General features: G+C 36.0%; 3 protein-coding genes across 5 annotated transcripts; 2 read left to right on the top strand and 1 right to left on the bottom strand.

The window, feature by feature from the left end:
* Positions 1-862: 862 nt before the first annotated feature.
* On the top strand, positions 863-6,187 carry LOC6641739 (39S ribosomal protein L13, mitochondrial). Of its 3 annotated transcripts, XM_002064492.3 has the most exons (7): positions 872-968; positions 1,033-1,156; positions 3,095-3,324; positions 3,381-3,529; positions 3,605-4,343; positions 4,897-5,225; positions 5,663-6,187. In XM_002064492.3, the coding sequence occupies exons 1-7, from the start codon at positions 945-947 to the stop codon at positions 6,123-6,125; spliced, it is 2,058 nt and encodes a 685-aa protein (XP_002064528.3). In that variant the 5' UTR covers positions 872-944; the 3' UTR covers positions 6,126-6,187. The 3 variants fall into 3 exon arrangements, with proteins under 3 accessions (XP_015034032.1, XP_002064528.3, XP_023031319.2); XM_023175551.2 differs by lacking the exons at positions 872-968; positions 1,033-1,156 and adding an exon at positions 2,864-2,944; XM_015178546.3 differs by lacking the exons at positions 3,095-3,324; positions 3,381-3,529; positions 3,605-4,343; positions 4,897-5,225; positions 5,663-6,187 and adding an exon at positions 1,451-1,992 and having other exon boundaries at positions 863-968.
* A 434-nt stretch (positions 6,188-6,621) lies between these two features.
* LOC6641746 lies at positions 6,622-19,476 on the bottom strand. The gene is made up of 6 exons (XM_002064493.4): positions 18,923-19,476; positions 8,506-8,985; positions 8,248-8,442; positions 8,055-8,186; positions 7,692-7,992; positions 6,622-7,036 (listed from the first exon to the last, which is right to left on the bottom strand). Exons 2-6 carry the CDS (start codon positions 8,830-8,832, stop codon positions 6,840-6,842), a joined length of 1,152 nt encoding a protein of 383 aa, XP_002064529.1. The 5' UTR covers positions 8,833-8,985; positions 18,923-19,476; the 3' UTR covers positions 6,622-6,839.
* Positions 19,477-20,102: 626 nt separating this feature from the next.
* On the top strand, positions 20,103-23,461 carry LOC6641747. Its single transcript, XM_002064494.4, has 4 exons — positions 20,103-20,212; positions 20,276-20,367; positions 20,829-21,117; positions 21,679-23,461. The coding sequence occupies exons 1-4, from the start codon at positions 20,205-20,207 to the stop codon at positions 23,384-23,386; spliced, it is 2,097 nt and encodes a 698-aa protein (XP_002064530.1). The 5' UTR covers positions 20,103-20,204; the 3' UTR covers positions 23,387-23,461.
* Positions 23,462-23,480: the final 19 nt, after the last annotated feature.

Genomic DNA, 23,480 nt, shown 5'->3' with positions numbered 1-23,480 from the left:
AAATCGAATTGAAACTTGAAAGGAAAACCAACTAAATTTAAGTTTATTAATTAAACAGAAAAGAAAAAAAAATTGTAACTAAAATCTAGACTTATTTGTTAGTTTAAAGATGAAGAAATATTTCCAAAATGCATTATTCAAATAAAAACAAAAATTAAAGCAAGTGAGAGAGAGTGAAACGGAAACACAGAGAACTGTAGGACAGCGAAAAGTACCAAGGATGTTTATAATATTATTAAAACAAAAAAACAAAACCCATAAAAAAGCCACAAAAAAATGAAACTTGTTTCGTAAAAAACAAAAGCAAAAAACACAAACTAATGTATTTTCAATAATATTTAACTAATATTAATTATAAAAATAATGAGAAACACAGTAAATAAGTAATTTTAGTAACTATAGAAAATGTTTAAATGAAATTACAAACAAAAATAAAACAACACAGAAAAAAAACGACAAAATAACAAAAATAATTTAAATCGTGTTTTTAAATATTAAAACTGCAGGGCTCACACATTTTTAAATAATTTGAAGTTATATAGAGTCTTATATCTTTGCTGCATCAATGGAAGAATTATGCAAAAAAGTTGTCTGGAAAATGTACGTAGTAATACATTTTCCTAATTTAGATGCTATGTCTGCTGGAATTATTATACGTCATTAGTTTTATTCGAGTAACTGTTTCCAAAAATAGTTTGCATTTATTAGTCGTTACTTTTCAAGTTTAAATAGAGTTCCCTAGATGTATGCAACAATTTTGTATTACCAATAACAGTCTGTTAACTTACAGTGCTCTCGAATGATGCTGTAAAAAACCCGCTATTTTGATTAGTGTCAAATAGTGGGTGTTTATCGATAGGCATCACTTTTTAATGGCGCATCTCTAATAGAATATTTCGGACGGTATTTCTTTTCTCAGTTTTTTCTATTAAAAACATATTAAAATGTCGGTGGCCAAGCGTGTTCAGGTTGGTATATAACATATAAGTCACGGGAAAAGTTGTTTAACTAACGTTTTGATCCTATCTTCAGCAATGGGCCACATTTGCGCGCACTTGGCACATTTACGATTGCACCTGGCAAAATCCTTTTGAGTCCGCACGCCTGGTTAAAACCCATTTAATGGGCCTCCACAAACCCATATATCATCCAATGAGTAAGTTTCCAGCCATAGAAATAGATATCCAACATAGTTTTAAGTGAGAAATTCGTGAAAATTGTTGTGAGAGTTTTCCATTACATCACACGACGGCGTCGTCGTTGACTCGTGGTGTTGTTATTGTTGCTGCTGCCGGCTACCTATTTGAGTTTCTCCTGAATGGTAATTATCAAAGATTTATGGAGCTAAGTCAGATTTACATTAGCTTGATCAAGTCCATATTTTTTTGTAGGTTTAAGCAAGAGTTGCAAGAGTTGTCCAAAAACTAAAATGTAAACAAATACTTTCCAGATGACTGCGGTGACCATGTGGTGCTCATTAATACCAAAGAGATTGCTCTTCCCGGCGATGAATGGATAAAACGAGTCTATTTCCATCACACTGGCTATCCGGGTGGCGCTTCATGGACTTTGGCCTGGCAACTGCATGAAAAGGATCCAACTTTGGTCATGAAAAAGGCTGTCTATAACTCCATGCAAGGCAATTTACAGCGAAGACACACAATGCAGCGTTTGCATCTGTTTGCCGATGACGCAGTGCCCGAGAAGATTTTGGAGAATGTCACAAATCAGATTCGTGCTCCACGCACAGTACCCCAGCGGCTCGATCACATTGATAAGGAGACGTTGGAGAATTTCCCTCAGATTATGGATTATCCCAAGGATTATATATTGCGATAGTTTTTGAGTTGTTAATTGTTGTAATTAAGCAGAATACATTTTTAAACAAAATGCCTTTTTATGGTTGTTATTTGGATTGACTTAACGTTCAAATGAAACAATGCTGGGATCAAAAATCCGAAACTTGAAATTATAACAAAACTTTTACCTTAATCGTAGTTTTTGCAATTTATTTTCAAACTTAAAAACTAAACAAAAATGCATAAATTTATAGAATATAAAGCAATATTTCATAAAGAAATTAACAGCGTAAAAACACGACAATAAAATTAGAAAAAAATAGTTTTATGTTTGAGGTACGAAAAATCCATCATAAAAAAAATCGAGAAATCTGTTTTAAGCCCCAAAACCAAAAAATTAAAAACCCTTTGTATGTCAAAGTCGTGCGAAGTTTTAAGATTAAATATTTAGAAATCAATATTCAAATTTTAAAAATGCGAACAAAAACTTTCTAAAAAATATAAAATTGAGAAACCTTCCTAAAATTAAAATTTTCTTCTAGGTTAAAAAATATGGGGAATGTTATAGAACTTAAAGTGCAGAAATATTAGTACAAGACTTAGAACTTGGACTAAAAGTTTGTTATAGTTTGTAGGACGGTAGGATGGTTCTTTTTCGACTTCTTTAAATATTAAGAAAATTCTAAAATGCTAGAATTGTTGAAAATATTTAGAAATTCGCACCAATTTCAGTAAAACTCTTCTAGGTCTCAAAATAAAGTAATGAGAAAGAGAAAATAAATAAATCATTAAAAATTTTGGGCAATCTTGATTCAACAAATCGTTACAAATTTTAAGAAAGTTGCACAAATTTAAGTTTAATTTTCCTAAGTCTTAAAAAATGAAAGGAAAAGCCTTTAAGACAAATTACTAAGTCACTGATAAAACTAATACAAAATTAACAGATAACCCCTTGCAAATATATTCCAATCATTGTTTTCCAGGTCATCGACTAGTCGTTCCCAGGTGAACTGAATTTGCGCTTCCAAAGAGTTGATATGAAACATATCGATTGTTTTCTTTTTTTGCAAGTTTTGCCGGCAGTGATTTTCATTTTTATACTTGGTCTCGCCTACACGATTTGTATTTTATCCATATTTGAAAAGGTGCGATCATCTCGAAACATATACGCTTTGAAAATACTCATTTCAATTGCGCCTTATCTTTCGAAAACCTTATTTCGAGGGTCTTATCTTTTTTTTTTATTCTTGGAGGGGAAAGTTAAATAAACTTTGCTTGCTTTTCTTTTGTTTCAGTCTCTCGGCGCGGCTTGTCCACGACACTTCTGAAAACTCAACCAATTTATCAAGTACAAAAACGTAAGATGGGACGTCTGGGCACCGTTGATCCTAGTTCCTATTCCCAGCCGGAATTGATAACCACCGAGCATAGCTTCTTCAACTGGAAAGTGGACTTTGAGGGCACAAAATTGCAAGGAAGTGTTCAACATCGTTTCAATGTGCTGGCCAATAATCTAGAGAAGATTGTGAGTAGCAAAAGGAAAAGAGACAGGGAATTTTGTGATTTATAAACATTTTCCAGTTGTTGGATGTACGTGACATTAATGTGAAAAATGCCACCTTGTTGGCTGGAGGGAATGAGGTGCCAATCAATTACTTCATCAGTGATGCCGTCGAAGATATGGGACAGAAATTAACGTTGGAGTTGCCAGCCGGCACGGCTAAGGGAAGGTTTGTCTTATCAATTGGCCAGCTAATCTTTATAACACTTGTAAATAATCCCTCTCACTCTTTCTCTGATTGTAGCCTCAATGTACGCATTGATTATGAGACTTCGAACAGTGCCAGCGCCCTGCAATGGCTAAATCCAGCACAGACATTGGGCAAGGAGCATCCCTATATGTTCTCGCAGTGTCAGGCCATCCATGCTCGTTCCGTTTTGCCCTGCCAGGATACGCCGGCAGTCAAGTTCACCTACGAAGCGGAGGTGGAGCATCCCAAAGAGCTTACAGCTCTGATGAGTGCCTTGATTGAGAAAAAGACGGAAGGCAAAACGCATTTCAAGCAAGAAGTACCCATTCCTGCCTATCTGGTTGCCATAGCCATTGGTAAATTGGTATCCCGTCCCCTTGGGCCGAATTCCAATGTCTGGGCCGAAGAGGCAATCGTAGATGCATGTGCCGAGGAGTTCTCCGAGACGGCAACCATGCTGAAAACAGCCTCCGATCTGTGTGGTCCATATGTATGGAAGCAATATGATTTGTTAGTGATGCCTCCATCATTCCCATTCGGTGGTATGGAGAATCCATGCCTCACCTTTGTCACTCCCACTCTATTGGCTGGTGACAAGTCACTTGCCGATGTGGTGGCCCATGAGATTGCCCACAGCTGGACTGGCAATTTGGTCACCAATAAGAATTTCGAACACTTTTGGCTAAATGAAGGCTTCACCGTATTCGTCGAGTCCAAGATTGTGGGTCGCATGCAGGGCGCCAAGGAATTGGACTTTAAGATGTTGAGCAACTTGACCGATTTGCAAGAGTGTGTAAGTATATAAACTCAGAAAAATGATAATAATTGAATCGAAACATATAATCAATTTTGGCATTGTTATATGTCCGAACTACTTCTGTAAACCAAAACGCTTCAACAAAACGAATTCCTTAAGATTTTACGGCCTCGTTTGTTACATATCGCATCGTATTTACATAATTCCTAAGATCATTTCACTCATTTTCATTGGGTTTTGTAAAAAAACAAAGTTCATTGTCTTTCCCTACATTCAGAAATGGTGTTAGTGAATGATTTGCCCTAATCACTACCCAAATCTAACCACAACTATTCTACATTTTGTCTGAATCTAACCATTTGGTTTATTTTCGGTAGCTTTCTAACCCATCCTAACCACAACCGCATTATATTTCTCTGTACAAGAAAAGTTTTTTCTTTATAGTTAAATAAGATAATAGAATATTTCATACAAAATTATATCGTTGTGGTTTTTAGTATCCAATTTTTAAGTATGTATTGTTATAATAACTACTTTTAATACTGTATTGTTATACTGTATATACTAATAAATGTTATTATGTTTTTAGCTGCGAACGCAATTGTCTACTACACCAGAATTATCAAAATTGGTTGTAGATTTAACCAACTGCGGCCCCGATGATGCTTTCTCCTCTGTGCCTTACTTTAAGGGATCGACATTCTTGCGCTATTTGGAGGATCTATTCGGTGGTCCAAGTGTCTTTGAGCCATTTTTGCGTGATTATTTGAAGAAATATGCATACAAATCGATTGAAACAAATGACTTTAAAGAGGCCCTATATGAATACTTCAAGGATGGTGATAAAAAGGATAAATTAACTGAAGTTGACTGGCAATTGTGGCTCACTAGCGAAGGCATGCCACCCATTATCCCAAAGTAGGTATTTGAGGAAGTAATTTTTAAGTTACACAAGTAAAATTTATCTTCATACATTTTTTCCACTTGTAAATCAAACTAGGATTTCATAGCGTTCTTTATTCTGTTAAATTGTTTCCTTTAATTGGCGTTTTTCAATTCAAATTTTATTCAATTAGGGTTTCCAAGTTTCTATAATCTTTCCAAGAGTTTATTTGCGTTTTACCTATTGCCATTAAATTTGGTTTTAAATTCAAGTGTCAAATATCGCATTAAAGAAACAGATCCAGTAGGAAAACATAACTCAAATGAACTTAAAACAAATAAGTCAATCAATATTGGAAAATCCATACATGTAGTTACATACATGAAGTTAGTAAAAGGATTACAATACTCACACACCCAATATTATCATGTAAGGTTCTTGATTAACACAAATTTCCCTTCTTTATATGTAGATTCGATGAATCGTTGGTGAATGTTACCAAAAACCTGGCCAAATTGTGGAGCACCAAGAGCGTTGCCGAATTGGTTGATAATGCTGAAATTAAGCAGAAAATTTCCATTCATCAGCTAATCGATTTCCTGGGTAAACTTATTGAAACCACCGATATTGTTGATCTTAACGAGGCCAAAATCGAACTGCTCGAGAAGACCTACAATCTGCAGAATTCCAAGAATGCTGAAGTGCGTTTCCGTTTGAACCGTTTGATTATACGAGCTCGTCTAATCAATCGCCTGGATGAGCTTATTGAATTTGCCAATTCCAATTTCCGCATGAAGTTCTGCCGTCCCATCTATCGGGATCTGGCTGCCTGGCCCGAGGCAAAACCCGCAGCTGTGAAGAACTTCCTGAGTGTTAAGGATCAAATGATGGCTGTGTGTGTGCATACAATTGAAAAGGATTTGGGTTTGAAATAGATTTGAGATGAGAAAAGAGTTGTGCATTTGTGAAATAAATTGAAAATTGTAAACAGTTTAAATTCTATTTTTTCCTTGAATTATTTGTTTGTTTTTATTAAAAAATAAGCAAAACTACGTTTATAACAAGTTGATTTCCATTTTCCATGCCAAATAATTTCTATTAAATTTTGCTTGCAATTTTTAAGATTTTTCTTTTGTTGTTGTTGTTTGTTTCATATTTCAGGAATTATTTATTTCGTAATTTTTTTTCTTAAACATTTTGTTGCCAATTTTTTGTTTTTTTCTGTATTTTTGTTTCGTATAACTAATCAAATGTTTCGAGTGCTTTGCAATGATTTTTTTTTAGTTCATTTCATTCATTTTAAATTCTTTAAAGTTCTCGGCTTGTAATATTCATTTTATTCTTTCTTTCGATCGTTTGTTTCGTTCATTTCATACTTTTTTCTTTGTTTTTTTGTTTTGTTTTTGTTTTACATACACACATACAATTATTAAATTTATTATTGTTTGTTTGCTTTGCTTGCTGCTTAAATATTTCTGTTAATTTGTCCTTTGTCTTTTGACAAGTTTTTTTTTTTTGTTTTCTTTTCTTTTAAATATTCAACAATTTGTTTGTTTTACATCGACCAAAAATGCAAGATGCCTCAACGTTTTGTATTTGAATTAGTCATCTGGTTTAGTGGACACATCGAAAACATCATCATAAAACTATCACGCACTAGAGTTATCATTGGAACGGGATGTAGATGGGCCGGCACCCTGATCATCGCCTAGGACGAATGTGGGACTCTGGCGGGTGGTTGTGTGATAGTGGTAGCCCTCTCGATAGCGTTGATTGGGTTTAATGCGTGCGGTTTGTTGTGTATTGTGACCCAATGCCTGACTGTTGAGCTCATTGGGTCGTTTGGCTGTAAGTGAAAGAAAATCTTTAATTAATATGCTAATCCTAAGTAAATGTCAAAGAGGTAAGTTTTCTTTTGATTTAAAATTCATTGTGTTGGATTTCTTAAAAATTCATCCTAGTTCTTAATGCCAACTAATGAGCCTTAGACTAGACATATAGCAGGATTAGCAAAAACTATGCGCATTGACGGGCCTTGACAAAAATTGATGCTCAATCAAGTTCAAATAAATTTATTCAAATATGCACATTTGAAAATAATGTTTGATTATGGCCCAGAAAATATATTTTAATGTTTATGGATTCGTCAGGCCCTGTCTTGGCTTAATCTGCCTCGTTCGGACGAAAATAACTAAATCAAAAACTGAGTTTTTCAAAAAGTGAATCAAATTTCAAATCAAATTTTATATATTCATCTTGTTATACATGTCAGATTGGTTATGGCACATTAAAAAGTGTAAAAAAGTGTTATGTAGGAACCAAAAGTATTATCATCCAATTCGTTTAACCACGATTCATTTAATATTCATGAAACTTCTTGAAATATTGAACTCGCCGAAAACTTTTAGAAGAAACCAGTTCTATTTCCTAATGAATTTTGCGAAAGATTTTTAGTTTATGAAAAATGGTTTTACATATATATTTGTATAATTGTCACTTACCAGGTATATAAGGCTTTTGATTATAGGACGATTGTTGTTGTTGGTTATATACATCGGCAGCCGTTGCATTACCATTACCATTATTATGGATATTATGCTGATACGGCGCCAGATTGTGACCAGTTGTGGTTGTTGTTGGCTGCAATTCGGTGCTAATAATGGGACTCATGGGTGTCATTTCGCGATCCTCAATAAATAGTTCACTGGCATCATCGGGAACCTGACGATAATACTGAATCCACGGCCACGAAGCAATGCCCGACAATAGAAATGCCTCCAAGGCGCAAAGATAACCAATTATCTATAATATAAAATCAGCAAGTTAATTTTAGGTAATTTCTTTTTATGTATTTATTAACTTACTCCAGTGGCCAGAAGTGTATCCTTGGAATGCTTTGATACCACAGTATATTCAGTTGCATAGAGAACCATGTGAACCAGAAGGGTTGAGCTCAATATAAATATTAGTCCAACACTCAGGTACATCCACGTATTCTGTAAGTGAAGATATCATTAGTTTTCTTTCGTTTGTTCAATTCTTTGTTGTTTTATTTACCACTTTTGTCCAATTGAATGGAAACATAAGGGCTATATGGGATATATCCAGAAATATCATGAGGCAAGTGATGAGTAGTGAGAAGAGGGCACAGAAGACCATTAGTCTTAGGCGTCCAATGAGTGGCAGTAGAAAGAGGCCAACCTGTACGGTGCCCGCAGAGCATTCGCAGGCCAAACAGGCGGCCGAGGATAACTGAAAGATGGCAAATAAATAATATAGTTGTTAGTGTCGATAGTGATTAATGTGTATGCTTACCACCAATAGTATGCGCACAATCCCTGTAGGCGTTTTCAAGTGTTGCGGATCACAGTGTAGGGCAACGCCCCATGGCAACGGCGTTTGGCCGCTGCACTGTTTATAATTGGCATGCGAATCCCATGAGGTGCATGTACCCAATGGCGATTCAAGGGATAGCGAGAGCTCACCGGCTCTGCTGCCAGCTATTTCAAAGTCCTGCTCATCGTCCAGCTGACAGCAGACCGGTTCCAGCTCCAGCTCACGTATCTCGTCCAGCAGCAGTTCTATCTCGTCCGTGCCATATAGATCAGATACAGACGGTATAAAACGTTGGGGTTGTTGCATTGCCCGTTGCGGGATGTGTCCCACATCACCACGTCGCGTAGCCTAAAACGTGAGAAAACCGGCTGCCTCTGTTGCACCTTCACCTGCTCCGTACTGCTGTTTCTCGTGCCACAGCCTATCTACGACTTTTTCGCCAGCAAAGTTGTCGTTTAACTGAAAGTTAAATGAGAGGAAAAGCAGAAGAGGAAAAAATATGAGTCAAATGAACATTCCATTTAGGTATGCTATATAAATTGATAACTCTCTGACTGGCAGTATGGTTGGTCGTTGTCGGAGTTGTCACCATGGCGCTCATTAGTTGTCGCTGCTTGGAGCTCGAGCATAACCATAACGGTAATTTGATATGAGTCGCAAAATGTCGAGGCAGCACACAACACACACAGCTGTCACTCATACGCCGTGTATGCCGCCACCAAAGTCGCGTTTCACAAACGACACCAGACACGATGAAAGTGAACGACAACGGAGCGAAAAGGGGCAATGTGCCAGCCCTCAAGGGTAATACCAATCAAAAAATACACTTAGAATTGGGTAGGGTATGCAAATGTACCAAATGCCACACCAATTAAATGGAGCAAGCATTTTCAACTCATCATGCCCATTTATCAATAACTAGTACTCAATACTTATTGATAGATGCCCATCAAAATTGAACTAGGAGAACATCGTTTTCTATTTATTAAAAGAACTCATTTTCTTGTCATCTTCCAAAACTATTTTTTACATGTTCTTTAATTCCTTTGCGTATTTACTAGTTATTTTTAAACTTTGTAAAGTTTTTCTACTTCTAAAAATCTTTTTTTTTATCTATAGGTGAAAGTACCTTAATGTCTAAAATTTACTTTTTTTGATCTACTTACATATATAACTCTAAACCACTAAACTAACTTTTATAAATTTCTTTTGCATGTTAAAATTTTCTTTTTCTTTAAGCATTTTCTCGTTATTTCTTTAGCTTGCTTTTCTGATTTCTTTTATTTATATTGTTTCTATGTTTGACTTTCCTTTTGTTTTTTCACAGAAATTGAATCGTTGCTTAATCTATTTTATTTTCTTTGTGTAGCTAACTCAAGCTTTTTCTTAATTTGAAAAATTCAAAAGTTATTTTCTGCTTTTAGAATTTTGTAGTGATGTTTACTTTTATCTTTATTTTTACCTTTGCTTTAACTATAGTAGAAAATACCTTTACTTTAATAATGTTAATATTTAAAGTATAAGAAATTAAATGAACAAAATAAAAGAAATATTTGGATAATAAACTCACATTTTCCGCATAATAAAATTATTTTTTTACATGTTTTAAAATTAAATTCTTAATCTGCAAGCTCTTCCTACTTCTACTTTTTCAAATGTTTGTTATTTTAAACCAAATAAATTAAACAAACAAACTTCAGGAAACATTTAAATAATAAAAGAAAGTTACATAAACTCCATATAAACAATATTATTACTTGATATCGGTCAACGAAATCTTTTGAAGATTGACCTCAAGATCTGTTTTCAAATATTAAAAATGGCGTAATCTAGGAAGTTACCAATATACATAAGTTTTTGATAATAATAAAAGAGAGCACCAACTGCTAGGACATAAACAAGATCCACCTGCTCCATTTTATTCCAGATTGAATTTTCTTCTCAAAATAAATTATAAATAAGTAGAAGCATTCCAAACTATACAACTTGAGGTACTCAAACTAAATATATTAAAAAACCTTTGGATAGAGAATTAATCAATCAACTCTATTAACTAAAAGCAAATTACTATAATTGATTTCATTTGAGGGGATGGGAATTTTTTTGTAGTTGGTTCCCCCTTTGGTTGATTTCCGAGTTGTCTTTTCATTTTAATTATGCCTGATTGAAGATTTTTGATAGTCTCTACCAGACTTGCCCAGACTGTCGATGTATGTTGCCTGCCAACTCGAAATTAAATCGAATTGGTTTTTTTTCTCTCCCCCTCTTTCTCGCATTCTCTCTCAACCCGCTACCATTTGCCACCCACAATAGCAAAATAACCAAAACCTGCCGCTATATTTGGCCCTTAGCGCGTATGCATAAAGGTCCTTTTTGCCATTTTGTGTTTTTCTTTTTTTTCTGCAATGATTTTTTATGTCAGACAACGAGGCAATTAACACAGACATGCTCACACACACACACACACTCACACAGACAGACAGACACATGAGCATGTGTCGATGGATGTATTGGTAATACATGAAAGCAAATCCATGGAGAATATGCAAAAATTTCAAAATTTCAACAGACTCTGGCCAAAATTTCCTTGAGTTGTCATAATCTGAAGTGAATTGGAAAAGGTACAAGAGGAGCCTTATGCTGTTTGCAAGGACTCACAGCCAGAGCTGGACACTGACTGACAGACAGACAGAGGAGGGATGAGCAGGGGGCAAATACACTTGCACATATGTATATATATACATATATATAACTATATATGTATATGCATTTCTCTTGCCAGGCAATGTTACCATTTTGGCTCTCTCTCTCTATCTTTCGTGCTTGCTCTCTTATTCGTGTGAAGTTTTTGTTGCATTGGTTTTGTCCTTGCTCCAGTTTGCGCCTTTTTGCCTCTGTATCCTCCTGTTTCAGTGCCTTTTCATATATTTGCCTCATGCTACTATGTCCTTATCTCTTGGCTATTATCACTGAATAGATATAGACCCTGAGTAACTGCAGGCTCTTCTCGTCTTCCCTCAAGAGCCTAAATGAGAGTCCTTCACTCAGCATCAAACAGCGAAACACCAGAAAGAGAATTAGACAGACAGAAAGAATGAGAGAGAGAGAGAGAGAGTTTGAATGGGACATGCTCTATCTATCGATATCCTCCTATTTAAAGCATTAAGCTCTTCAGTGGCAAACAATGAATGAACCCTCCAACCACATCGAAAAACCCCCTATCCCTAACCCCCAACCCAACTCTATGATATGCAAGCTCTTTCCTATCCCTAGTTTTTGCACAATTTGAAATCAATTATGCTCATCTGCATATAAACTGACTTGGACTTGGCTTCCTGTCCTCGGGGCGGAAGTGCAAGTGCCTAGCCATGCAAATTTATTGTCAGTGAAGGCTGAACAAACCAGTTATGGGATATGGGTGGAATGGGTCTCTTTGGTCGTGGGTTGGGCTTACTTTACCATAGGATGGGCTTGGGACCCTTATTTGCTTCGGCTGCATTTCTTATTTATGGAACGTGCATGGACAATTGCTTCGACTTCGTGGGGGCAAGGGCCACTCTTGTTGCTTTCCTGTTTGAGTTGCATTCAATGGACCAAAGTTACTCGTAAATAACTTTTAATAGAATTTTTAATGGTACGCAAAAAAGCAGACGGCAGTTTACATATTTTGATTATTATGAATATAATAAGGCACTCGGAGACAAAACAAAAAGAGTTTGCGTGGGTCGTGAATAAAAAACGGTTTCCATAGAAGGTTGATGGAACTTGTGTAAGATATGATGATAAGTCACGAGTTGGTCCTGCGTAAAGTATATAATGGAATGTCAATTAACCCATCGAATGAAAGGATTCTTTATTGTTATTACAAGAGTAATGTTGCCTGGTGGAATGCTAAATTTATCATCAGCGAATCGACTTCAAGTACATAGATTGAATTAAGATTATACAAAAGGTAAAATTAAGTGCAGTAAAAGTAAATTACTCTAAAATCAGAATCTACGTCAATTTACATATATAAGATCTTTTATAAATTCTACGTGCTTAAAGACAATATCTACTTAATCTCTTTCAATGTTTGCAGATAAGTTGGTAATTTTAATAAATCGGCATTTCGTTATTTCTGTTGCCTGTCTAGTGGTACCTTGTTCGATGTTACAATATAAATTATCTATGATATACTTATAGTACTCATTTATTTATATGATCTGTCATTCTAAAATTAACTATTTTTGACAATGTTTCGGGTGTTTGTATTGAAACAGTTGTGAATTGATTCAAGTAAACAGTAAACACCAAATGAAAAAGAATGGCAATTGATTTTAATTAAGTTCTTATATAATTAAGTTGGTAATCTATTATGAGAATGCGATAAGTTGGCCGGTTACAATGTTGTCAGTATGGCAAAGGATACTTCTAATTTACTTCTAATTCTTCTAGACCAGAGACCAAGATAAAGACAAAACAGTGGACTTTAACCGGAAAACAAACTCCAAAGAAGGGAAAAACTGTCCTATTCTGACGGTTTCACTATTCACAAAATTCTACGAGACCCTACTATGCCATGCTACTGGGCCAATTCGATGACAAGTTGCAGAGAAAGCGGACCTAAATACAGTTTGAACTGCTGCTCTAGCGAGCGTCTTCTTCTCCATATTAAACCTGTGCTTTTGTTTTATTTGCAAATATAAAGAATTCATATTAAGGACACCAATTTGAGTCAAATGAAGACGCTTAAGCCGCTATTGAGGCTTTCTTTTCGGACCCCTAGGAAACTTAGTTTTAAGATGGTTTAAGGAAGTTGGAGCACCGAAGAAGATTATGTTGAGAAATCCATCAAGACTTTAGACAAATTTCCTTATTTCGTTTTAAAGGTTAAGAAGTCGTTTCGTACCAATCGCTTAACGATGTATAAAAAAGACTTCTTTGTAATAGAATTTTTAAGAAATTTATCCAAATTTTGTATTGCCTACTTTGTAGGGTAGAAGTGGACTTTATCACTTGTTTTGATCATCCATGTATGTATGTACATTTATTTCAAATTCATCAAAGGAAAAATGTTCAATTTCAAAACATTTTAGGTTTATATCGTTGCAAAAAATTTTGGGACAGCTTCAGACAAATAAATTGCTGAAAATTCTCATTTTTTTCTGTTTTGTGTGTGCTTGCCGTGCGGAATGGTTGGAAAATAATGATCTAAACTTTGACCTGACCAGTCCCTGGACCAGCATAAAAAATCCATAAATTTATGCGGCCAACTAAACTCTGCGTATAAATTTTCTAAAATATTGGAGGATTCCTCTATTCTTTCTTTTTATCCCCCCACTCTCCCTCCCTGGGTCCGTTTTGATGCAGACAACTTGACTCTCGTCCTCAATTCTTGGGCGGCATTCAATGCGGCTTGTTTGAATTCGCTCGCTGACGGTGAGCCTGATGGGCATGGAGAGGTCCAGTGGGGCTCGGAGCAAAAGACTATTCAAGCAGTTGGTTTTGCACGATTCTTTTGCCTACTTATTATGCCGCCGCATGTTTACTATGTTTGCCGTTGCCTCTCTTTCTTTTTTTTTTGCGGAATTATCGATTACTGAATGAATATTTCATTAGCAGGCACACAGCCAGAGAAAGACCCCTAGAATAGGAGAAGAGGCAAGAATGGTGACAGAAGGGGGAGAGAAGAAAGGCACACGGCATCTGGCACCTGGCACCTGGCACCTGGAACCTTTATGTTGCCATCCAGCTGATTTCTATTTGTGACAGTTTCACTGAGCTTTTTCCTAGAGCTATTTTCAATTAAAATGCAACATCCTTGCATGCAACTATTTTTCTTTTCCAAGAGTTTTCATTTGTTCGGGTGAATGGATGGTGGGGGGGTGGGGAAGAGAGGCCAGGGGAAATGAATTTCCCTTCCTGCCTGTTGGCCTGTCTGTTTTATGTCGCATAATTACAGGCACCAGCATTTGGGTAATTAATGTCGACGCAAAACAGCCAACAGAAAACTGACAACGGGCATGTGAATGGTCGGTGGGTCGTTTCCACGCCTCGGGGATTTCCAGAATTATGAGGTATGAGCACGTGACAAAATTTTAATGCAAAATAGAAAAATACACGTAGAAATATATAAACATACATACATATATATGTACGTTTATCAGCATTTTCATTATATTCCATGGGGATCTTTTTGAACAAAATTTGGTATTTGAAATGCAAATCGTGTACTTTTTGATTAATGAAATTTTAATTTTTTAAAGAATTTAAAAGTTTAAGTAAAATTTAAAGGTAAATCAAAAGAGTTATCTCTTAATTTTTTTAATAAAACTGTGAATAGATTGGGATAGGTTTCGTTAAATCACTCATACGCCATGTTGTTGAGTCTTTTCATTTCAACAAAATGTCAATAGAGTGAAATTTTAAATCATTTCTTGTTCTTTGGTTTAGTAAAAAATTCAATTTATATATACAAAATTTAAACAATTGCAAAATTATTGTCTAGATTTCAATTGATTGCAAGATATTTTTAGGCAGACAATAGTCAAGTAATTAAGTAAATCTACTTGCAATGAATCTTATCCAAAAAGATAAAGGAATTGGGTAGTCTAGTTTTTATATAAGATCAGTTTGAGGATCAAATATCTTGAGGAGAAAATATGTCTAAGTGACTATCCGATTAAATTGAGTGGTTGCTTGAGAATAAATTCTAGTTGTAAAGTAGAAAAACTCCAGCGTTTACACTTTGCTATTGTCATATTATTAAAACAAATGAATTTATTTGAATAAAAAACTTAATGAAATAAACATGGATACCAATACAATATTTCTAAACACTATGGCATAAATACTCGATTCAAATAAAAAAAAAACACCTTAGAGTTAACTCCTTGATTTGTCTCTATTTTTTTATTACCAGTTTAAGTTTGAAATTTTTAGATAATACTAAAGGTTAGTCTAAAGTGATCTCGTTTAAGAATTTAAGGCTGTTCGGTAAAGAAACTTGTAGAAATTAAAGCCAACTTCACAAAGTTGATCAGGATACCCGAAGTGGTTTCTATTAATAGTCGCAGTCAAACCATAAAAATGCCTTGAAACTATAGTTCTTCCAGCCCGCTGACTTTGCAATGACTTTGCATCTATTTTGTTTCTGTCATTGAGCGGGGCATGAAAGTCCATTAACAAGTTACAGATGCGAGACTCACACAAGTATCAGAGCTAAGCTTACTCATGCCATTTATTCCACTCATGTGTGTGTGTGTTTGTGTATGTTTGTTGGCCCCTTCAGTAAAACAGAAAAAGGTACGCAAAGGTGATTAAGGCATACGTTTCGGGATTACGTAAGCTCCTAACGGGATACTTAGCAGGCTGTGTATATGTGTGTGTGTGTGTCAGAGGCATATCATTGTTTTATGTGTTTATGCGCGATTCTTGAAAATGAACACCTACACACTATGCTGAGACAGGGAGGCTAGTGGAAGCCCTCCCCAAACCACGCCTCCAGCATTATTCTTGCGTCCGTCCCCTGTGACACGTGAGCTCCATAAAAGAGAAGGCCTCGTCATGTCATGGACATGGCAACACGCGAACTAAGTCCACTTCCTCGCTTCCTGTCGTTGCCTTTACTTTCACTCTGGGTTTTTGGCCAAACACTATTGTTAAATCTCTCGTTTCGGTTTAATTTTTATTTTCTCTCATGACCCCCGCCTGCCGCCCCATCGGCGCTATTAAATGCGCGACTGACTGACCCGTCGCCACCGCCGACGTCGCTGAACATTAGGCGCGAGCGTGCCAGAATGACTGACCCAATAACAGAAAAAGCTCCAAAACGGGCGGTGCAACAACCTCGTTTATAGTAGTTGATTGCAACCACAACAACTTATATAGTAGGTCCACAACTGCTACAGCCACTGCTGCATATCGACCTTGAACCAGTTTCATTTCTAATTTTGGCAGAGCAGCACAAGCAGAAGCAGTAGCAGCAGCCAAGAGTTCCACGTTTTTGGTTACTTGAGATACTTGAGGTCCATCTGCATATTAATAAGGGGCTCAAGTGTCTAACGGAAATTTAATTGCTCTTATACACACACACACCCAGAAGTTAATACATGTTTATGTACATATATTTATATATTCCTATTCCTAAAAATATATGCGGGGATGTTCAGGAGGGGCCTATGACAGCAGACTAAAAATAAACAAATGAGCCAAGCCAAGCCAAAAGGAAATGAAAAGAAACGAGTTGAGTTTGGGATTTCTGGTTGCTCCTTCTTTTGCTTTAAGGCGCCTGCGTTGAGAGAAAAGCCAAGAGAACTTCCTGAGAGAGAGAGAGAGAGTCTGGTGCAGACACAGAGAGCGAGAGAGAGAGACACAATCCTCCTTCTCTGATTTTGTCGTTATTATTATTGTGGCTGTCTGCAGAAGGATTTCAAGGAAGTGAAATAGCTGCAGACAGGATTTTTCACTGACTATGCTGTTTTCCTTTCTGCGTCCCCCTGTGACCACTCTCCACCAAGTACCCCTTCATTTGGTTTCGTTTTTGGACTGCCTGTCACTTCCTTTGTGCGTTAGAATCCCCCCTTTCAGTTTTGTGGTGCTTGTGTGTGTGTGTGTGTGCGTTTGAGCTCAAAAAACACAATGCTTTCGTCTCATTAGAGTTGAGCATTACATCTGTGAACTAGTCCAGAACTATTAGTAGACCCATCTGTAATACAATTGCTAGAGCTTACTAATTTTTAGCTTAAATTATAAATTTAAATTCATTTGCATTAATTTTAAAAATTGTAATTGTTGTAATAACATTAAACGTCCTATCCCTAATCAAGTCTTAGTTTTTTTAGTTTACTTAATTTATTTGCCTACATTTTTCTATTTTCGACTTTCTATATTTTTTATTTGAACCATTGAGTAGTTTTCAGTTTATGGTTAGAATTAAAAGGAACACTTCGTAAGCTTAGAATTGTGTAGTTGAGCAATTTATGTAGATGCCATCAAAATAATAAAATCATATAAAATTCTAAGAACTTTGGTTTGAAAGTAATTTTAATTCTGATTATAGTAAAAGCAAATTGGTAGTAAGATTCGAAATTGATAATAAGCTGTTGGTTTTGAAATTAAAAAAAGTAAAGCATACTGTTTGGGGTCAGGTGGATTTACGACATCAAAATAAGTACTAGGAGAAAAATGAAATATCGTCTAAGTTCTTTAAACGTTTTTAGCCATTCTTAAACTTTTCGAATAGCAAAATTTAGACATCTTTCAATAATATTTTTAATGTTGTACACTCTTCTAAATAAACTTGAATAGGCAAAAATAAAGCTTGTTTTACTAACTTTGGGTAAGGAAGTTATTTTTATTAGATGTACTCTAAATTACATTAGAATAAGTTATAAGTTATCTAAAATGTGTTAGTTTGGTCTCCCATGGATTCTCTAATATAGTTTGATTTGAATTTGGAGAATTAAAAAGGTTTGTCAGTGGAAATGAAAATCGCTATTTTGTTTTCAGTCTTCTTTAGTGATGATTCAATAGTTCATTTTCATTAAAAGAACTGACAAAGTATTTATTTTGCATTCTAAGTAAAGAATAAAAAAAGCAATGTTCGCTAAGATTATTAACTTAGTTCCTAAAAATCGAAAAAACTGTTTAATTTCAGAAATGAAAACAAATCAAACGACACATAAATATAATTTAAAATTTAATTTTCATATATTCCTAGTCATTCTGCAAGAATGTTTTCTTAGAAGATAAACTTTAACATTTTGCATTATGATTTTAGATCTTACATCAAATCTTTTTGTCTTTACCAACTCTCCACTTTTGTCTCTATTTTTAAAATGTAAATTTAAACCCGTTTTATGTAAATTGGAATTACTAGTTTTTTTTCGCTATGAACTTCTCTCAATAAGTTCTTAAATCGGCTTATCCCTGAACTTTTTAACTTTTTTCACTTACTTTTTTACTTTAAAACCAAACTGTGAAACTAAAAAATTGAAGTAGGCTCAACCTTACCACACGCAAACATACAGTTAGTTTTTTCTTTTTGTAACATTTCCACGTATGTGTGTGTGTGTGTGCGAGTGTGTGTATCAAAGTGTTATATTGGCATTTTGGAAACATACACACAAAATGATTTATGCTGCTGGCTCTGCTGCAGGCGCGATCTCGCAACTTGATGTAGTATGTAATCCTTGCTGCTATTTTTAGGACATGCCCATAATTTATTTTTATATTACGGACAAAGCATGAAAAAGTGAGAGAGAGAGAGAGAGAGAGAGAGATGGAGAAGGCGAGAGAGCAAGCGTGCGTGTGTGTGAATGGGAGAGGGCTGAAAAGTATGCTACAATTTTGTTAGCTGCGGGGGCGGCATTTCGTGTATACAACTAGTTAAATAAATTTACACTTGACCCACCTTTTTTTGTTGCTGCTGCTCCTGGTGATGTTGTTGTTGTTGTAGTTGTTGTTTTAATAGCAAATGCGCGGCACGTTCCAGCAACGTTCCGGGGTCGGGTGGGGAAGTGTGGCAAAAGGGATGCGGGTTAAGTGAAGGGGGCAGCCAAAGAGAAGTTTCTATTTCAAAAATCTTTTTTTCTTTTTGAAATTGCTTTTTTATATGCTTTTAAATAGTTGGGGAAACACTTGTGCGTGAGTGTGGGTATGAGTGTGAGAGAATGCAAGTGTGTGTGTGAAAGGAAAGCAGGGGAGGTTCGGGTTAGTGGGAGTGAAAGAGAGAAGGTGAAAGGGAGCTTTTTGGCTCTGGCTCGTCAAGTTTTTATATGAGTTCATTCATGGGCCAAAAATCAGAGGCTGCTGTCGTCGTTGAATCCATGAGCACATTTCCATCTATATATGTATGTGTGTGTTTGCGGTGTGTATGTTGGTGTGTATGTGTGAGTGCGTGTGTTGGGCCCAATGTCACTTTGGCTACGTTTTATATTCATTTAATTCACTTTTACACCTTCTTTTTTTCCTCTTTTTCTCTCTCTTTTTTTCTTTCTTTTTTTTTACTTTCTTTGCCTAGCGAAAATATTCACTTTTAATTTTAACACGCCCGAAAGTAGGCAAGGTTTTCATTTTTTCAGCTAACATTTACACGCACACACATTTCGTTTTGAAAGTTAACTATGTATATATACATATACAGTAGCTGTGGCAGCTATAGCCTAGCTACAGCAACAACAAGAACAACAACAATAATGATAGAAAAACACAACAGCCGTGTAGGACCACGAGCAAAAAGATTTGAGTCACTATTCCAAACACACAAACACACACACACACACAAGCGCGAGCGCGTACAACCCACACAACCGACAAGGTTGAAAGCCAGCAAACGACTAAACCAAAAAGAGAGACAAAACGAGAGAGACAGGGAGAGAGCCAGAAACAAACCAAGAGAGGCAAGTCCTTTTTGCAGCTTTCGATTCAGTTCTCTCTCTCACAGAGAGTGTTGAGCATTGTGAACTAGTTCATCGCTAGAAAACGCATTCGGGAGAGTCAATTGAGAGCATTTCACTGATAAGAAACCAAACAAAGCTTCAATTTTAGATCGATCAGTTGTGCCTTGCACATTGAAACGAACAGACGAACTGTCGGTAGACGATTTGATTAAAGATTGATTAGCAAAAACAACAAATAAACCACACGAATTTAACAACGAAATATATATATACTAAAAAAAATCGGAGGCAGACATGGCAAGGTAGACTTTCACGTAAAAACCCACAAATACTTTGAATTTTGATAGTGTTTCATCTACTTTCAGTCTCTGGCTGGACTTGAAGTCATTTTTAAAGACTTTGATCTGCTTTGTAGTTGCTTTGATGTTAGTGCCTTTGCTGCTCTTATCATTTCTATGTAAGTAAACTGATTAATATATTGTAATCACACGATAAGTTCAAGTCATTAATCAAGCGAGACTTTAGTTTTCTATATTAAAGGATGCCACCAGCCAACAATATTCATTTAAAACCTACTCTCTTTCCATCTCTCTCTGAATAGCTATATGTATTATATATATATATAGATAATTGAAATCGTTTTTTGTTGTTTGCGATAAGCTTTGTTTATATTTATAATAATCTCATGTACATACATATATATACCTGTTGCACCTTTGCGGAACCCAGACAAACGGCGACCAAAATCAAAATATTGAACCTTGACCATGCGAATTACTCATAAAAATGTTTCTGGGCTTATCAATACGTCGACTGTCGTGCGTTCTATACAAATATGTACATATGTGTGAGAGTGAAAGAGAGATCGCTTTTTAGTAATTATCAGTTAATTAATTGTTCAATCGCTTACACTTACAGGCGCCCATTTTGGCAACGAGTTAGCCAATTATGTCTTAAGCATCAAATATCCCAATTTAACCATATCCAAATCGAAGAAAATCCGCACTTTAATTGATACACCGAAAAATGCTGGCATTTTCCATTTTCTACTACAAGTAGAGGGCCCCTGCGATTTTGAGCGCATCAAACGAGCCTACTCCACGCAGTTAATCGACTTGAGGGATAAAACTGGCATTTTGAGATTTCCAAAACTTCGCCAGAAATTGGTGACCTGTTGGGGTCACTATGCTTGGGTCAATGACAGCAGGTGAGTTTATTAAAAACCAATTTTAATTGCCAGATATTGAAAAGTAGGTCGATGGAACTATAGTATCTTTTTAAGATCTGTGTAGGTTCAAGTTAAGATCGTTAATTGCAATTGAAAATCATTTCTGACTTTATTCAAAGAAAAGAAAAAAGAAATTGTTTCTATAATTGTAATATTTCTCGTATGAGTGTGTATTAGTTAGTTAGTTATTGATTGAACTTAAGAAAATATAAAATTGCTATATATTTTGCAGGCCAAAAAGGAGTTTTTTTGGTCATTAACGTTTATAACGATTTGAGTTTATTCCCGAAAAAATCCTATTGAGAAACTCTCGAAAATTGATAAAAAGCTATAGACTGCATATACTACACTGAAGTCGATTTTATCATGAGAGTAATTCTATTTGATTTCCCTTCTTGGGAATGTGTTTGAAGTTCTCCGTCCTCCGTTCTCAATTTTCTAAGATTTGTTGTCCCTAAAATTGCCTATTTCCTTTTAGTTAGGTGACTATATTCAAGTATTTTCTTTAACTACATCGTATTGTGTGTGTTTCTTTTTCAGTGGCTTCAACATTAACAATCATGTACTCTTCAGTACTCACAAATATCGCGGTCGACCTGTCAACGAATCGAACATACAGGATTATGTAAGCGAATTGGCCACCAAATATATACCATCCGATCTACCGCAATGGCAAGTTATAGTCATACCCACATCGGATCATGATAATCAACCGTATTACATACTGATCAAGTTGCATCATTTGATTATAGCCGAGGAGGAAGATTTGCATGTGAGTGAAATGTTATTATTGCAAGATCCCGATCAGATCAAAATGAAGTCCACGTTTATTGGCCTTGATGATGAGCTGACTGGGGGAAGTACAACTTGTCCTTCTGACAAGCAACTCTCACATTTTGTACGCCATCCAGAGCATATACGTAAATTGTGGCATCATTTGAGATATTTGATCATCTGTCGTTGGCAAAAATTCATCTATGAGTTTGAATCCCTGGAAACGCCCGATGGTGATCCTCCCTCGTCTGCCATACCGATAAAGAATCTCAGTCAACTTCTATCGCTGCTGCTAATTGTGGTGGTCAATGTGACAATGGGTTATTGGCGTAGTCGATCGCTGCGTGAAAAGCTTCATCGACGTTCCAGCGGTTATCGCAATGACGTAGGTCGCCTGGAGACATTACGTGTTCTTTTGTTTCGAGAGTTAGAGCAAAGAAATCTATCGTGGACTTTGGCTCGATCTGCGTTGTTGAATAGCTTGCAGCCTACGAATATGGCCAAAGCCTGGACTAAATTTTTATGGCATGTCAATCTTAATCATGTGATTCTATTACCCTACAACATGTACTGTGAATTGATGGCTTTCGGTGATGTCTTACTAAAGGGTCAAACTACATATACATCCACATATTGTGCTCGTCTGCATTTGTATGTGCCCATGCTGATCTACGCCCAGTTGGAACTAATGAAGATCTGTTGGGAGTTGTTCAAGGCCCCGAGAAACATCTATGAAGTGCTTATCGAACAACCAACGCGTGAGCTAAACATTTTACATAAAAAATCCTATGCAGGAAGAAAAATTGTATCCTTTAGCCGTTCCATTGATGGCACTCAGTTGCGAAAGCGTCACAAATTCGATAATCAACTGCGTGAATCGGACTTTAGTCTAACCTGTTTAGCCGGAGCTGTTTATGATTATTTCAATATGTTTACGGATATAGCTTCAGTGCCATTGCTTTTAAATACAACTTGTCGCACCATATCAAAGGGTTATTTCACCGATCGCTCGTTAGAGACTTCTGAACATATTGGCGGTGTCGTCTTCCTGCAGTTACCTCTACATCAACCAGATGCAGATCATGCCCAGCAATTGCATGCGATTGTCGAGGAAATTCGCAAGCAACAGATTATGATATATCTGGCCTCGATTGGTCAAACAAAATATAGTTTGCTGACTTCTCTGATGCCGCAGGTTTTCACTAAAATCTTTATCAATTTTTTCTCGTATAACTTTCCCATTACCATAACCGAAATCTATGGTGAAACTCAAGAGTTTCAATCATCTTGGGGCCAAAAGGTACAGGATGTCCTTTTATTTAGGCCACCCCAATCAAAGACTTGTCTGTCTTTGAATCTGCATCGTTTTGGAGATCGATATAGATTGGCCATCATGGCGGATACGCATTTAGCTCCTGATCACACAATTATCACACAATCCTTTGAACGATATATGGAAACAGTGACTCTCTGACGGTTTTCTTTAGACAATAAACAACGAATGAATGTAACTCAAAAATAAAATTATTTATCCAAGCCAATTTTTAAATCAGAGAAGTTTTTTTTTA

The sequence above is a fragment of the Drosophila willistoni genome (genome assembly GCF_018902025.1).
Source record: "Drosophila willistoni isolate 14030-0811.24 chromosome 2R unlocalized genomic scaffold, UCI_dwil_1.1 Seg200, whole genome shotgun sequence".
Lineage (NCBI taxonomy): Eukaryota > Metazoa > Arthropoda > Insecta > Diptera > Drosophilidae > Drosophila > Drosophila willistoni.
This window is presented reverse-complemented; position numbering and strand designations above follow the sequence as displayed.

Bases quoted from the DNA above. Each gene is read 5' to 3' on its own strand.
- LOC6641739 (XM_002064492.3), top strand. From the start codon at position 945: ATGTCGGTGGCCAAGCGTGTTCAG. The intron at 3,325-3,380 runs GTGAGTAGCAAA...AACATTTTCCAG, and splicing joins CCAATAATCTAGAGAAGATT to TTGTTGGATGTACGTGACAT. The intron at 5,226-5,662 runs GTAGGTATTTGA...CTTTATATGTAG, and splicing joins ATGCCACCCATTATCCCAAA to ATTCGATGAATCGTTGGTGA.
- LOC6641746 (XM_002064493.4), bottom strand. From the start codon at position 8,832: ATGCAACAACCCCAACGTTTTATACCGTCTGTATCTGATCTATATGGC. The intron at 8,443-8,505 runs GTAAGCATACAC...GCCATCTTTCAG, and splicing joins TTGTGCGCATACTATTGGTG to TTATCCTCGGCCGCCTGTTT. The intron at 8,187-8,247 runs GTAAATAAAACA...CTTCACTTACAG, and splicing joins CATTCAATTGGACAAAAGTG to AATACGTGGATGTACCTGAG.
- LOC6641747 (XM_002064494.4), top strand. The intron at 20,368-20,828 runs GTAAGTAAACTG...TTACACTTACAG, and splicing joins GCTGCTCTTATCATTTCTAT to GCGCCCATTTTGGCAACGAG. The intron at 21,118-21,678 runs GTGAGTTTATTA...TTTCTTTTTCAG, and splicing joins GCTTGGGTCAATGACAGCAG to TGGCTTCAACATTAACAATC.